Raw genomic sequence first — 15,900 nt, 5'->3', positions numbered from 1 at the left:
TTAATAGTGATTGTATTGCTGTCATAGGATTTTAGGAGATTTTAATTTTCTCCTTGATACTTTTCTATATTTTCTAAATTATATCTCTAAATGAACATATTTTATAACTATAATCACCATTTTCAAATGGCACATGTAGTTTGATGTTTCCCGAGTGCAGCTTCTGAAAGCACATCCTGTTTTCCAGGTGGGAATGGAGGGAGGCCAGGAAGCTGTGGTTGTAGAGCTGCAGTGTTCGCGGGACTCCAGGGACTGTCCTTTCCTGATATCCTCACACTTCCTCCTGGATGATGGCATGCAGGTAATGCTGTTTATATTGATTCCTATATGTTTACTGACCTCTGTTCATAACTCGTTTCAATGAATCAGCTGACCTCCCAACCTTTTTCTTCTTACCTGGTGTCTTAGTTCAGGCTGCTATTAATAAATGCAACATGCTGGGGAGCTTAAACAACAGACATTTATTTCTCACAGTGCTAAAGGCTAGAAGTCCAAGGTCAAAGTGCCGCAGGGTTGATTTCTTCTGAAGTGAGGCCTCTCTCTCTGGCTTACAGACAGCTGCCTTCTTGCTGTGTCCTCACATGGTCTTCCACCTATGGACATCTGTGTCCTCATCTCTTCACATGAGGATAGCAGTCATATTGGATCAGGGCCCACTCGTATGATCTCACTTAATTAATCAGTTACCTCTTGAAAGGCTTTGTCTCCAAACACAGTCCCATTGTTGAGGTCCTGGGAGTTAGGACTTCAGCATATGCATTTTGTAGGGGTACAGTTCAGCCATAACACCTGGTAAATAATTTTGCAGAGGGGAAATGTGTTCTCTTTTGGAGTATGGGAGGTGAGGACCTCACCCCCTGAGTAGATCAGCACGGGGTCCCGCTAGAAGGGAATGTTTATTGGGTGCAGGGTGTATAGCATTTCTGCCCTTGTTCCACTTCACTTATGGGATATTTTCCTAATATTTACACCTCTGAAAGCATTCCACTGATACACTTCATTAAGCACCTGCTGTGTACCAAGCAATCGACTAGGGCTGACACTCAAAGATAAAAATAGCTTCACACCCTGGCATCAGAGATCACTGTCTAGAAAGAAATAACACTCATCATTACAATCCACTGTGACATTTCCAATCCTGAATATATATATGGGGTGTTGATGGCTCAAGGTCACAGAGCCCTGGGAACAACAAAGGAGGCTTTGCAGAGGCCATACCTTTGCCCTAGGTCAGTCAGTATCAGGTCAAGAGCACAGTTCCAATCTAAAACAATCATGAAACAAAAATAAATTTAGAATTAATGCCTGAAGTTCAAATAAAATGCTGCAACACCCACCAGGATGCCTTCTCAAGTAGACATTCAGAGTTACAGATCTATCTTTTTTTTTCTTCTTTTTCCCCGAGACAGAGTCTCACTCTGTTGCCCATGCTGGAGTGCAGTGGTGCGATCTCGGCTCACTGCAATCTCTGCCTCCCAGGTTCAAGCGATTCTTGTGCCTCAGCCTCCTGAGTAGCTGGGATTACAGGCATGCGCCACCACGCCTGGCTAATTTTTGTGTTTTTAGTAGAGATGGGGTTTCACCATGTTGGCCAGGCTGGTCTCGAACTCCTGACCTCATGATCTGCTTGCCTTGGCCTCCCAAAGTGCTGGGATTACAGGCATGAGCCACTGCGTCCTGCCTACAGCTCTATCTTGGGCCAGGAAACAGTCACTTCTCCATGAGAGTGGCCCTCACAGAGGCCCACACAGGCTCCAGGAGCTTTTCCCTTTGTTCCCACTCTGAGTGTCAGCTCAGGTACAAGAGAAAGAGACTCACATCAGGTGGATGTGAGATCCACTTGGCTTGGAAGCCCTACCCCACAAGAGCCCGTAGCTCTTGTAGCATTGTCTCAAGTTCCAGATGCCCTCAAGGGACATACCCAATTATATGAGTCACTGCTCTCTGACAAGCCCAAAGCTTGGGTTTCCCACCATTGAACCCCCAGTCTCAATGCAATTTATCAATGAGAGGCCACAATTACATAAGCAATTTTGCCTACTATTACAGCTGACATGCCATCTTTATCAGATTTCCGTGGGAACAGAGCTAGAAAGCGAATCCATGGTCAAATACGTCCAAGAAGGAGAAGGAGTTTTGTTACCCTTGTACTCTGAAATGCATACTGTATTTTGTGGAGGATTTAGTTGTTTGGGTAAGAAGTAAGTAAAAACGAAGGTGAAAAACATGATAGAATGTGTTATTGTTTTCTTCATTGGGAAAGAAAACTATAGCATCGTTTAGGCCAGGACATCCCTCAGGGTGCCTTCCTCCCTCAGCAAGCCCAAGTCTGTGTATAGCATCCCCTGGGTGAGCCTGGTTTGCTGAGCAGAGAAGCCTGTCCACCTTGATAGCAGTGAGCCTTAGTCCGCTGTTCTGCTGAAGAGGATTTTCCAGCCTGCCCTTCTGCTTAATAAAACCATTTTGATGGGAATCTTCCAAAATTACGTTAAACTCTACCTTCTTAAATGGAGTGACTTCAACAGGCACTTCTATTTTCCAAGTTTCAGAGGCATCCTGCGGCCCCCCTATCTAGGAGGGCGGCTTATGGGTATCCTGAGTAGTGTGGCTTTCCAGGGGTCCACACCCCCAAGCCAGGGGCTCAGCCAACACCTACAAGGACACCAGGGCTTTGAGCTGGGGCAGGTTCTCCCAGATTTTCCTGGGGTTAATGTTAGGATCACTGCCCACTACAGGGGCAGGAGTTTCCCGGAAAAGCAGAAAGTGCCGCCTCCGTAGGCAGTTTGGGATGAGGGAGGAGCTGGAGCCTTTAACACGTGCATGACCTAATAACTTTCCTGCCTGTCTATTGGCTGTGATTTCATTTTCACTGTGTGCCTGTCTCTAACAGTTCTTCCTTTCTGAAGTATTTTTCTTTTCTTCCCCTCCCCTGTTTTTTTTTTTTTCTCATTTCCAAAAAGCTGGAAAACCAGATTTCCAAGCTAATTAGAATGGTTGGTAAGGAGTCTGTAGACTTGGAAGGAAACTTTGAGTGACTCTCCAGTGAAACAAACGATCTTTTCTGTCTGCTGTGCGTTCTCAAGCTTTTTCCCCTTTACCTCCAGGTTTTAGGCTATTAAGAGTTTAAAATTTTGGTAATTCTGGCCAGGCATGGTGGCTTACGCCTGTAATCCTAGCCCTTTGGGAGGCTGAGGTGGGTGGATTGCTTGAGGTCAGGAGTTATTCAAGCCAGCATGGTTGAAACCCCATCTCTACCAAAAAAATACAAAAAAAATTAGCCAGGTGTGGTGGTGCATGCCTGTGGTCCCAGCTACTCAGGAGGCTGAGGCAGAAGAATCACTTGAACCCAGGAGGTGGAGGTTGCAGTGAGTCGAGATTGTGCTACTGCACTCCAGTCTGGGCAACAGAGCAAGACCCTGTCTCAAAAAAAAAAAAAAAAAAAGGAAAAGAAAAAGAATTTAAAATTTAAGTAATTCTTTGAAAAAAACTAATTTCTAAGCTTCTTCATGTCAAGGACCTAATGCTTTATTTGTGTTCAATAAAGCTAGATATGTAAATAATGACTGTACTTTTGCTGTTCACCATAATTCACAGACTAGAAGACAGTTTGCTATAAAGAAAACCTCTGAAGATGCAAGTGAATACTATGAAAATTACATTGAAGAACTGAAAAAACAAGGATTTCTACTAAGAGAACATTTCACACCTGAAGCAACCCAATTAGCATCTGAACAATTACAAGCAGTGAGATTGATTTATAATTTTTTTGTTGTTGATTGAATATTTTTAATAGAAATGTTTTCTCTATTACAAATAAAAAACTGGGCCAAGCTTGGTGGCTCATGCCTGTATCCCAGCAGTTTGGGAGGCCAAGGCAGGAGGATCACTTGAGGCCAGGAGTTCAAGACCAGCCTTGGCAACATAGAGAGACCCATTTCTACATAAACTGAAAAACATTAGCCAGGAATGGTGGTGTGCCTGTAGTCTTAGCTACTCATGAGGCTGAGGCAGGAGGACCACTTGAATCCAGCAGTTAGAGGTTACAGTGAGCTATGATCATGCCACTGCACCCCAACCTGGGCAATACAGCAAGACCCTGTCTCAAGTACATAAATAAATAACTGTCAGGAGGGAAGAGGAGGAGTTCAGAAAAGGAAATCTGAACTCATAGAAAGGCATGGAAGTTGAGTGGGGAATGTGTTTTAGAACAAGCCAGGAGATGTATTGCTTATTTCAGCAACAGACCCTCCCAGCTTTTGGGAGATCTCTTTACAAGCTAGCCATGAGTCAAGGGTCCTTAACCCTGACTTCGTGTGTTGACTACTACTGACAGGCCTAGAGTTTACAGGGTGAAGGAAAAAATAGAACAGGAAGAAAAGGGGGTAGGAGGGAATCAGAGAAGAGGGAATGGAGGAAGACAGAGGGAGGATCCAGTAGAGAAAGGATTTAGTTACCTGGCTGGGGATGACTCTCCTGGGCTCTAATTAATTATTTCTCCTCACACCTCTGTTCGTTGGCCCATGTAAGTTTTCCACAAACTCACACATGATGACTTTTTGGTGGCATTTCTATTTTATTGTTGCAGTTACTTTTGGAGGAAGTCATGAATTCAAGCACTCTGAGCCAAGAGGTGGGCGATTTAGTAGAGATGATTTGGGCAGAGGCCCTGGGCCACCTGGAACACATGCTTCTCAAGCCAGTGAACAGGATTAGCCTCAACGATGTAAGTCGGTGTGTCGCTGAAACAGAATGGGAGAAATCTGCCTCCTGGTTGAATGGCATCAGCAATAACACGTGTGTTTGCGTGCTGGCCTGACTGCTCTGGAATTCATTCCTAAATGTTCTTTCCTTGTACCCTGAAGAAAGGGACCACTAACAGCACTGAGGAGAAAAGCTTCTGAGAAACCTAGACATCCCTGTCTGTAAAATATCAGCCTCAAGAGCTGATCGAAGGCAGGCTTCTGGTGCTGGCCAATTAGGAGGCCTGATCCTCTGTGCCAAGAGGTTTGCAGGAAGCTGGAGGGATATGGGTGGTCTTGGTCCCCAGTGAGATGCCCTGACCCCAACCCATTTCCTAGTGACTCCACAGTCTCGCACCTTCTGACTTTTAGGAAAGGCAGGCATGCCTGCAGACCACCAGAAAATGTTCTTCCTTTCTTGATTAAGCATAATTGCAATGAAAAGAGCAGACAAAAGAAGATATCCCCAATGGTACAACTTGTGCAACTGCATTGTTGTATTGAAATAATATGGTCAGTTTTCCTCTGTGGAATTAAACTAATTTATCTCAAGGAGAAAATGGCTAACTGGGATAAAGCCCATGAAGTACTTGTGTAATTAGAAACACATTCAGGAGGTTTTTATCCCTGGTCTGATTCTGACAGTTTTCTAAATTTCTCATGTGAAAAGCAAGTCTATCACAGTCGCATTAGTGTTTCTCTCTGTCTGTATACGTATGTAGATGTGTCCACATATGTATAGAAATATAAGACTCTGGTTCTTTCCTCTAGTAAAACTGAGCCCAGTTTTGCAACAATCCTCATGGCATCTTTGCCACAACTGAGATACGTCTCCAGTAAAGATCAGCATTTGCTTTGTGATGGCTGTCCATAGAAAATGGGTAGTCTTGATATGTCCAACAATTATTTATATAGTTTTGTGCATGCTCTTTAATTTCTGTATTGAGATTTCATTGTAATAAGCATATACGATCTGTTGAAAGGTGAGCAAAGCAGAGGGGATTCTCCTCCTAGTAAAGGCAGCACTGAAAAATGGAGAAACAGCAGAGCAATTGCAAAAGATGATGACAGAGTTTTACAGACTGATACCTCACAAAGGCACAACGCCCAAAGAAGTGAACCTGGGACTATTGGCTAAGAAAGCAGACCTCTGCCAGGTAAACCTCTGAAATATAGAATTCAATTTACTATAAAATATGTTGAGGGTGGGGGTCTTTAGAAATCTGATGAATAAGGTAACACTGAATCATGAAATTGTCTCCAGAGTTGTGCTAGAAAATAAATTGTTGAACCATTTTAGAAAGCCCTGGATCCTTATGAAAGTTAAACCATATTTTCAAATGTGAATATGTTGGCACAGTGACATAAATGCAGAAATAGTTTTAAAATTGCTGTCTTGTAAAATAGCTTTTCAGACCCTGGAATGAGTTTGGATCCTCTCTGCAGAAGAAATGGGAAACTGCAACTAACTTAAACAATGAGGACATTTACGATCTCAGACAATAAGAAGTCCAGCTGTGGGCTGCCTGCTGGCCTAGGTCACCCCGAGACTCAGTGTGTCAGTGTTATCATCAGGGTCCCAGCCTCCTTCTGTCCCTCTGTACTTCCTGTAGAGTGACGGCTCTGCTCTTAGCCTGGCTTCCTTGTGATCTGCAGATGGCTGCAGTAGTTCATAGCATCCCATCTGTAACAGTTCTTTCTGTGTCATGTAGAGGAAGCCCCTGGCAGACTCATATTTCTCTGGTCAGAATGAAGTCGTGCACAATCTCTCAAACCAGTCGCTGGTGAGGAGATTGGAGCCACTGTGGCTGCTCAGAAATGGGCCTTCTCCTCTGAGCTGCCAGGAGAGAAGCAGGCTTAGTGAGTAGAGGAAGGCAGCCACGGCAGCCAACCCTGCCTTAGACAAGGCTGAAGTCACTCTCTTGGTCCGCGTTGCCTCATCTGTGCATGCAGGGATTCAGCCAAGATCAGAGATTCGTGTCCTAGACTTCAGAGGAGTTTATAGATGTGAAATTTTGCATGTTTGGGAAATAATCACTTTCAACAGATTCCCAGAGGAATCAGTAATCCAAAATAAGGAAAGAACTGGTCAATGAGAAAATATAAGACCCTTCCAAATTCAAAATTCTATGATTTACCTAACATCAAACATAAAGAATCTGTCAGTCAGGTGTGGTGGCTCACTCCTGTAAGCCCAGCACTTTGGGAGGCCAAGGCAGATGGATCACCAGTCAGGAGTTTGAGACCAGCCTGGCCAACATGGTGAAACCCCATCTCTATTAAAAATACAAAAAATTAGCTGGGCATGGTGGCATGCACCTGTAATCCCACTTACTCAGGAGGCTGAGGCAGGAGAATCGCTTGAACCCAGGAGGCAGAGGTTGCAGTGAGTCAAGATCACGCCACTGCACTCCAGCCTGGTCAAGAAGAGCAAAACTCCATCTTAAAAAAAAGAAAAAAAATGTCAATCATCAGTATTGCTAAGAGGGAACATATAGTGCCCATTCAAATACAGTTCTGGAGGCTAAGGTGGGAGGATCTCTTGAACTCAGGAGGTTGAGGCTGCAGTGAGCTATGGTCATGCCACTACATACAGTCCAGCGTGGGTGAGACCAAGACCCGTCTCAAAAATAAATAAAGTAAAGCAAGCTTTGGGGGAAAATGGACTTTTCCCATCTTTCTGAGAAAGTGTTAATGTAATATAAATATTAATTTTGATATGTGGTGATTCTGACATCTGTGTATTATTTCCACCTACAGCTAATAAGAGACATGGTTAATGTCTGTGAAACTAATTTGTCCAAACCCAGCCCACCATCCCTGGCCAAATACCAAGCTTTGAGATGCAAAATTGAGCACGTTGAACAGAATACTGAAGAATTTCTCAGGGTTAGAAAAGAGGTTTTGCAGAATCATCACAGGTAAGCATAAAGGAAATATCTCAGGATCTGTTACAATATAATGCTCTTTGAGACTCCGTTGAAGAGCTGATTACAGTAATTACCTAGATAATTTAATCTTCAGCAACAAGCCACAGTAGCGGTGGTGTGATGACAAATTACTTTCTTCTCTGCTCATAATGGTGCCTGGGGCAGTATTCTGTGCTTGAAATCACCCTCTATATTCCACTCCGATTTCAAGGTTACCTAATCTTGTTGAGAGTTAAATTTAATTTAAATCAAAACGTGTTCGAGTTTGTATTTTGTAGGTTATTACAGAGAAAAAGCCACTTAAACTAAGACTTAAACATGCAGGAATATGGGTATGGCGTCTTCTAACGTGGCCTCTCTGTGGCATGAAAAACTGCCCCTGAAAACCTGGAAAACACATTCCTGAATACCAGTTACACTTGTGCTCTCATTCACTGTGAATACCCAGGGTCCTGCGCTGAAGGGCATTCTCCAGTAACAACAAACATGATGGACCACCTGCTCAGATGAGCCCTTGCTGGGTGTCAGCACCCCTGAGGGTCACCGTGGTTGAGTCTGTGCCCAGCCTCTCGGTTTGGAAACCCCATTGCATGCTTGTTCTCGAGCATGGGACTGACTCTTTTGACTTGGTGGTTCATTCCATTGCAGCAGTTCCTCTTCGTCAGCTTGGCACAGCCCTTAGAACGAATGGTGGTGAGTCGTAGCCGCACATACCAGCTTATGAGAGCCAGTTGTCAACATTTAAGAGATTTGGTGAGCTGGTTGTTAAACCATTGGTAGCTTGAAATTGGACACGGGAAGGATTTGCGCCATGGAAATCAGCAAATGCTGCAAATCAGGGCTGTGCGGGGGCGTTGCTGCTGCTGTTTAGAGAGCTGGTTTTCCAGAGCCCCACTAAAACCACACCCAGCCACTCTTACCTTATGGCCTGACTCAGACTCATCTAAAATTATGTTCTGCTTTCCTTGATCATTCTCAAAATCCATTCCGAAAACCACTTCACATCTACTAAGATGGCTATGATTTCCTTTTTTTTTTTTTTTTTTGAGACGGAGTCTCGCTCTGTCTCCCAGGCTGGAGTGCAGTGGCACGATCTCGGCTCACTGCAAGCCTTTGCCTCCTGGGTTCACGCCATTCTCCTGCCTCAGCCTCCCCAGCAGTTGGGACTACAGGCGCATGCCACCACGCCTGGCTAATTTTTGTATTTTTAGTAGAGATGGGGTTTCACTGCTTTAGCCAGGATGGTCTCGGTCTCCTGATGTTATGATCTGCCAGCCTTGGCCTCCCAAAGTGCTGGGATTACAGGCGTGAGCCACCACGCCCAGCCATATGATTTCTTTTTAATGTAAAATTATAAGTGTTGGTGAGGATATAGAGAGACTGAAAGCCTCACACATTGCTGATGGGAGGGAAAAATGATGCAGCCTCCATTAGATGATTCCTTAACAAATTAAACATACGATTACAATAAGACCCAGCAATTCCACTCCTAGTTCTATACTCAAAGGACTTGAAAGCAAGTACTCAAATAGGTACTTGTACATGAATATTCATAGCAACACTATTCACAACAGCCAAAACGTGGTTAAATAACCCAAATGCTCATCAACAGGGAAGTGGATAAGCAAAACGTGATAAATATATGTAATAGAATATTATTCAGCAATGAAAAAGGAATGAAGCACTGACACATACTACAAACGGGGGAACCTCAAAAATATGCTGAGCGAAAGAAGCCACATATTGTACGATTCTGTTTATATGAAATATCTAGAATAGATAAATCCATGGAGACAGCAAATTGCCTAGTGCCGTGACAGGGAGGGTTGGGGACTGACAGCCAAACGGTACGGGGTTTTCTTTTGGGCAAATAAAAATTTTGGAACTAGAGGTGGTGATTACATGACACTTTGAATGTTCTGTACTAAATACTACCAAATTGTACACTTAATGGTTAATTTTATCTTTTTGGAATTTCACTTTAATTTTTAAAAAGTCCAGGCCGGGCATGGTGGCTCATGCCTGTACTCCCAGCACTTTGGGAGGCCAAGGCAGACGGATCACCTGAGGTCAGGAGTTTGAGACCAGCTTGGCCAACATGATGAAACCCCATCTCCACTAAAAATACAAAAAGTTAGCCAGGTGTGGTAGTGGGCGCCTGTAGTCCCAGCTGTTCCAGAGGCTGAGGCAAGAGAATCACTTGAACCTCTGAGGCGGAGGCTGCAGTGACCTGAGATTGCACCATTGCACTCCAGCCTGGGTGACAGAGTGAGACTCTGTCTCAAAAAATAAATATAAAAAATAAAAAGCTGGTATGCTCCATTAATTCCTGCAGGCCCGACAAACGCAGCCTAGGAATTCTAGATCAATGGAATGAATACAACTTGCTAGAAATACATAGAAAATAAATGACTATTCACAGAACCAAATAAAAGCCTTCCATTAGAAACTAAAAATAATAATAATAATAATGGTTTTATATATATGCATACACAAGCAAAGCCAGAAGAGAATAAATAGCAAATGAATGAAAATTAGAAGCAAAAACATGTAACTAGGAAACCATCTCTACATTTTTTTTACTCAATCTACCCTGAATGCTACAGCATTATCCAGGACCCCAGAAAACACATATAATACTTTATTCCTGATAAACAATTCAATGTCCTTAAGTCCACCAATATCACCATACATTCTGTGCAATCAAGAAATTTACTCAGCTGGGTGCAGTGGCTCACACCTGTAATTCCAGCACTTTGGGAGGCCAAGGCGGGTGGATCCCCTGAGGTCAGGAGTTCGAAAACAGCCTGGCCAACATGGCGAAACCCCATCTGTACTAAAAATACAAAAATTAGCCCAGTGTGGAGGCACATGCCCATAATCCCAGCTACTCGGGTGGCTGAGGCAAGAGAATTGCTTGAGCCTGAGAGGCAGAGTTTGCAGTGAGCCCAGATTGCGCAACTACACTCCAGCCTGGGTGACAGAGGAAGACTCCATCTCAAAGAAAAAAAAAGTTTGTAGACCTAACATTAACATTGTCATGTCCTTGATTATAGGAGGCCAGCAAATAACTTACTTATGAATGATCTACGGGGTGCAGCCCTTCCCAGATACCTGAGGCCTTTTCTTGCTGAGTAGACATCTATCTGGCTGTTACATGATCTTAGGAACAGCTATTCATTTGGAAAAGGGTGTTGCAATGACTTTCTCTTTTGCATAAGAAGATGGGGGGCTGGGATCCTGAGATTTTAAAATTTCCTTTACAGCGTAGCCATATGTGCTCAATATTTAAGAGAGATGACAATTGGCCAGGCATGATGGCTCACACCTGTAATCCCAGCACTTTGGGAGGATGAAGTGGGCAGATCAGAAGTTCAAGAGATCAAGACAATCCTAACCGAAATGGCGAAACCCTGTGTCTACTAAAAATAAAAAAATTAGCTGGGCATGGTGGCATGTGCTTGTAGTCTCAACTATTTGGGAGGCTAAGGCAGGAGAATCGCTTGAACCCGGGAGGCGGAGGTTGCAGTGAGCCGAGATCACACCACTGTATTCCAGCCTGGCAACAGAAGGAGACTCCATCTCAAAAAAAAAAGAAAAGAAATGAGATGACAATTGCAGTGCAAAATATCTGTTCCCTTTTGTTCCCCAGTGCCACCGCTACCCCATTCATCACCAATTTTTGTTGATGTCTCTTCCTGACTACTTTTTTTTTTTTTTTTTTTGGAGATAAGAGACTCTGATGCCCAGGCTGGAGTGCAGTGGTGTGATCTCAGCTCATTGCAACCTCTGCCTCCAGGTTCAAGCAATTCTCCTGCTTCAGCCTCCCAAGTAGCTGGGACTACAGGCATGTGCCACCACGTCCAGCCAGTTTTTGTATTTTTAGTAGAGATAGGATTTTACCATGTTGGCCAGGCTCGTCTTGAACTCCTGACCTCAGGTGATCCACCCGCCTTGGCTTCCCAAAGTGCTGGGATTACAAGTGTGAGCCACCGTGCCTGGCCTTTTATTTTTTTTTTGAGATGGGTTCTCCCTATGTTGCCCAGGCTAAGCTTGAATTTATTTTTATTTTTATTTTTATTTTATTTTTTCATTTATTTTATTTATTTTTTTTTATTTTTTGAGATGGAGTTTTGCTCTTGTCGCCCAGGCTGCAGTGCAGTGGCACGATCTCGGCTTACTGCAACCTCTGCCTCCCAGGTTGGGAGTAGCTGGGACTACAGCTGCCCGCCACTATGCCCAGCTACTTTTTGTATGTTTAGTAGAGCCGGAATTTCACCACGTTGGCCAGGCTGGTCTCAAACTCCTGACCTTAGGTGATCTGCCCACCTCGGCCTCCCAAAGTGCTAGGATTACAGTCGTGTGCCACTGCACCCGGCCTGGGCTGGAATTTTTGACCTCAAGCAATCCTCCCTCCTCAGGCTCCTGAGTTGCTGATATTACAGGTGCATATCACCTTGCCCAGCACTAGAAACATGATTTTGTCACAACCCCAGACCCCTCTCATTCCCTTTCATAGGAAGACACTGGGCACCAGAGAAGCTTGAGCCAAGAACCAGGGGAACCAAGATTTAAACTCATTTCTGTTGGGTGCCAAACCTCTCTCTGCCTCCTTCTATTGGAGATGGCTAGGCACGATGGCTCACACCTGTGATCCCAGCACTTTAGGAGGCCTAGGTGGGTGGATCACCTGAGGTCAGGAGTTTGAGACCAGCCTGGCCAATATGGTGAAACCCTGTCTCTACTCAAAATACAAAAAATTAGCTGAGTATGGTGGCGGGTGCCTGTAATCCCAGCTACATGGGAGGCTGAGGCAGGAGAATCGCTTGAATCCAGGAGGCAGAGGTTGCAGTGAGCCGAGATCATGCCATTGCACTCCAGACTGGGAAACAAGAGTGAAACTCCATCTCAAAAAAATTAGAAAAAAAAAAGAAAAGAAAATCGGAGGCTTTGGTCCCTTTGTCTGCGACACTCTGGAGTAATTCTGTCCCTGGCTGAAAGTGATCTCCTCAAGGCAAGGTCTGGGTCTCCTTCCTCTTGCGTGCTCAGCCCTGGCCTATCTGTCCCACCCTAGGTGCTCAGTGAAGGCTTGCTCTTGTGGAGTATGGGTTTCAGGCATACCAAGACTTGGAGTTGCAGAGGCTGTGAGTGACAAGCCTTGGAGTGCTATGCCCACCAGGAAATGGGTCAATCTCTGAGTTGGGCCAATAAGCTGGGCTCCCTCCGACGCCAGTGCTCACATCTCCCCTACCCTGGGTGGACCCCTGCAGATAGTCAAGTATGTTGGCTCCATATTTACCTTGAGTAGCTGGGTGCAGTAGCAGGGCATGGTGGCTCAGGCCTGTAATCTCAGCACTTTGGGAGGCTGAGGCAGGTGCATCCCTTGAGGTCAGGAGTTTGAGACCAGCCTGGCCAATATGGCAAAACCCCATCTCTACTAAAAATACAAAAATTAGCTGGGCGTGATGGTTCACACCTGTAATCTCAGCTACTCTGGAAGCTGAGGCAGGAGAATCACTTAAACCCGGGAGTCAAATGTTGCAGTGAACCCAAGATTGCACCACTGCACACCAGTGTGGGGCACAGAGGGAGACTGTGTCTCAGAAATAAATAAATAAATAAATAAATAAAATAGATGGAGAGGCTGGGTGTGTGTGGTGGCTCATACCTGTAATCTCTGCACTTTGGGAGGCTTAGGTGGGAGGATCAGTGGAGCCCAAGAGTTTGAGACCAGCCTGGGCAACATCTCTACTATCTCTACCAAACACACACACACAAATTAAAAAACTAGTTGGGTGTGGTGACGCATACCTACTTGGGAGGCTGAGACGGGAGGATTTCTTGAGCCCAGGAATTTGAGGCTGCAGTCAACAGTGACCACGCCACTGCAATCCAGCCTGGGTGGCAAAGTCAGACACTTTCTCAAACAATAAAAATAAATAAATAAATAAATAAAGCGGGAGGATAACGGTGAGACATGGAGAGAAGGCGTGCTAGGCAGAGAGACCTCCGTAGGCAAAGTCCAAGAGACATGAAAGAGCCAGTGTGCAAGAGTAAATTCCTAGAACTCTGGGAGATGGGAGCAGAGGGAGCTGGTACAGGTCTCCACCTGGTGTAAAATCTTGGCATAAATCTCCTACCATGAAAATAAATGACATTTTCTTCTTCCGGCTTGTGTAAGTCGGAAGAAAGCATTTTTTCTGAGAAGGAGTCTCACTCTGCCTCCCAGGCTGAAGTGCAGTAGCGCAGTCTCGGCTCACCGCAACCTCCGTCCCCCTGGTTCAAGCGATTCTCTTGCCTCAGCCTCTCGAGTAGCTGGGACTACAGGCACATGCCAACACGCCTGGCTAATTTTTGTTTTTGTTTTTTCGGAGACGGGAGTAGAGCTCACTGCAAGCTCTACCTCCCGGGTTCATGCCATTCTCCTGCCTCAGCCTCCTGAGTAGCTGGGACTACAGGCATCTGCCACCGCGCCTGGCTAATTTTTTGTATTTTTAGTAGAGACGGGGTTTCACTGTGTTAGCCAGGATGATCTCGATCTCCTGACCTCGTGATCTGTCCACCTCGGCCTCCCAAAGTGCTGGGATTACAGGCGTGAGCCACCACGACTGGCCTGAACCCGTGTCATTATTCAGCAGAAACTTTCAGAGTCAGTAAGTGGCCGGGCATGTCTCTTTTCTTTGTGCCACAGGACTCTGGATGTTTCCAGTGCAGACTAATCCAAGGCTGTTGTGGATGTGTTGTGTTGATTTCTCTATGGAGAACGGGGGGTGCACCAGGCAGAATGACTCATGCCTGTAATTCCAGCACTTTGGGAGCCCAAGGCTGGTGGATCACTTCAAGCCAGGAGTTCAAGACCAGCCTGGCTAACACAGTGAAACCCCGTCTCTACTAAAAATACAAAAATTAGCCAGGTGTGGTGGGGCATGCCTGTAATCCCAGCTACTCAGGAGGCTGAGGCAGGAAAATTGCTTGAACCAAGAGGTAGAGGTTGTAGTGAGCCAAGGTCACACCACTGCCCTCCTGCCTGGGCAACAGAGCAAGATTCTTATCTCCAAAAAAACAAAACAAAACAAAGAGAGGGAGAATGGAGGTTGCTTGTTATTGCATCATAATCTTGTTTATCCTGACTGATGCATTAGAGGTACTAATGGCATGAGAGGAACAATTTCCTGAGACACAGTTTACTGACCATGAATTTCCTCAAAACCCCTGAGAGCAGGCTTCTCAGGAGGAGACTCAGTGTGGAATCCCTTGCCAAGGTAGACCCTGGTTCTGTAGCAGGACGAGCCACAGACAAATCTCCTCAGACAGCGGATTAAAGAAGGAAAAGGCTTATTTGTCTGGGAGCACTGGCAGATTTGTGTCTTAAGAGCCGAGCTCCCCGAAAAAGAAATTCTTGGCCTTTTTAAAGGCTTACAACTTTAAAGGATCCACGTGAAAGGGTCGTGATAAATCGAGCAAGCATGGGGAACGTGACTGGGGGCTGCATGCATCAGCTAACAGAACAGAAAGTTTTGCAATGCTTTTTCATACAATGTCTGGAATTTACAGATAACACAAGTAGTTTAGGTCAGGGGTTGATGTCATTATTATTATTTTTAACTCCTATGGCAGGTGGTGGTGCCAAGGTTGTCTGGCTGTTTATCTCACTTTTGTTTCTAAATTTTTGCTTTCTCTCTTTCCTCCTGTCTTGTGAACTAGGCAAGATGGTGGAAGGAGGGCAGCAGTAGTAGTGGTCTCCTTCCTTAGTTCAGGTTCCAGCTACAAACATTCACCACCTGTGAGACCTTGGGCAGTTCACATCCCCTCTTTGTGGCTCAGTCTGCTCAACTGTAAAATAGGTTAAATCCTGAAAGATCAAAATCCCTCACATCTAAAATCTCAAAAATCACAATCCCAAAGTGATCACTCTTGTTGCCCAGGCTGAAGTGCAATGGTGCGATCTCAGCTCACTGCAACCTCCACCTCCCAGGTTCAAGAGCTTCTCCTGCCTCACCCTCACGAGTAGCTGGGATTACAGGTGTGCACCACCACACCTGATTTATTTTTTGTCTTTTTAGTAAAGACGGGGTTTCACCCTGTTGCTCAGGCTGGTCTCCAACTCCTGACCTCAGATGATCCACCTACTTCAGCTTCCCAAATTGCTGGGATTATAGGCATGAGTCACGGTGCCCGGCCCCTTATTTTATTTATTTATTTTTTTGAGTTTTGCTCTGTCACCCAGACTG

General features: G+C 45.1%; 2 protein-coding genes across 9 annotated transcripts in view; one reads left to right on the top strand and one right to left on the bottom strand.

The window, feature by feature from the left end:
• LOC100460674 (mitochondrial intermediate peptidase-like) overlaps window positions 1–15,900 on the bottom strand; it is a 171,778-nt gene that overhangs the window by 28,280 nt on the left and 127,598 nt on the right. The gene's annotated exons all lie outside the window — the stretch shown is intronic.
• LOC100450382 (protein mono-ADP-ribosyltransferase PARP4) overlaps window positions 1–15,900 on the top strand; it is a 74,915-nt gene that overhangs the window by 39,200 nt on the left and 19,815 nt on the right. For 2 of the 4 annotated variants that reach the window (XM_063714732.1, XM_063714736.1), the window contains 6 exons: window positions 188–301; window positions 3,595–3,744; window positions 4,586–4,723; window positions 5,723–5,896; window positions 7,500–7,660; window positions 8,118–9,557. In XM_063714732.1, the coding sequence (XP_063570802.1) occupies window positions 188–301; window positions 3,595–3,744; window positions 4,586–4,723; window positions 5,723–5,896; window positions 7,500–7,660; window positions 8,118–8,130 (750 nt within the window). In that variant the 3' untranslated portion in view covers window positions 8,131–9,557. Of the gene's footprint in view, window positions 1–187; window positions 302–3,594; window positions 3,745–4,585; window positions 4,724–5,722; window positions 5,897–7,499; window positions 7,661–8,117; window positions 9,558–10,935; window positions 14,713–15,900 lie in introns of those variants that run through there. The other 2 variants (XM_063714731.1, XM_063714730.1) reach the window with 2 other exon arrangements.

Source organism: Pongo abelii, chromosome 14 (assembly GCF_028885655.2).
Source record: "Pongo abelii isolate AG06213 chromosome 14, NHGRI_mPonAbe1-v2.0_pri, whole genome shotgun sequence".
Taxonomy (NCBI): domain Eukaryota; kingdom Metazoa; phylum Chordata; class Mammalia; order Primates; family Hominidae; genus Pongo; species Pongo abelii.
The sequence above is the reverse complement of the archived record's forward strand: the minus strand, read 5'-3'. Positions and strand labels throughout refer to the sequence as shown.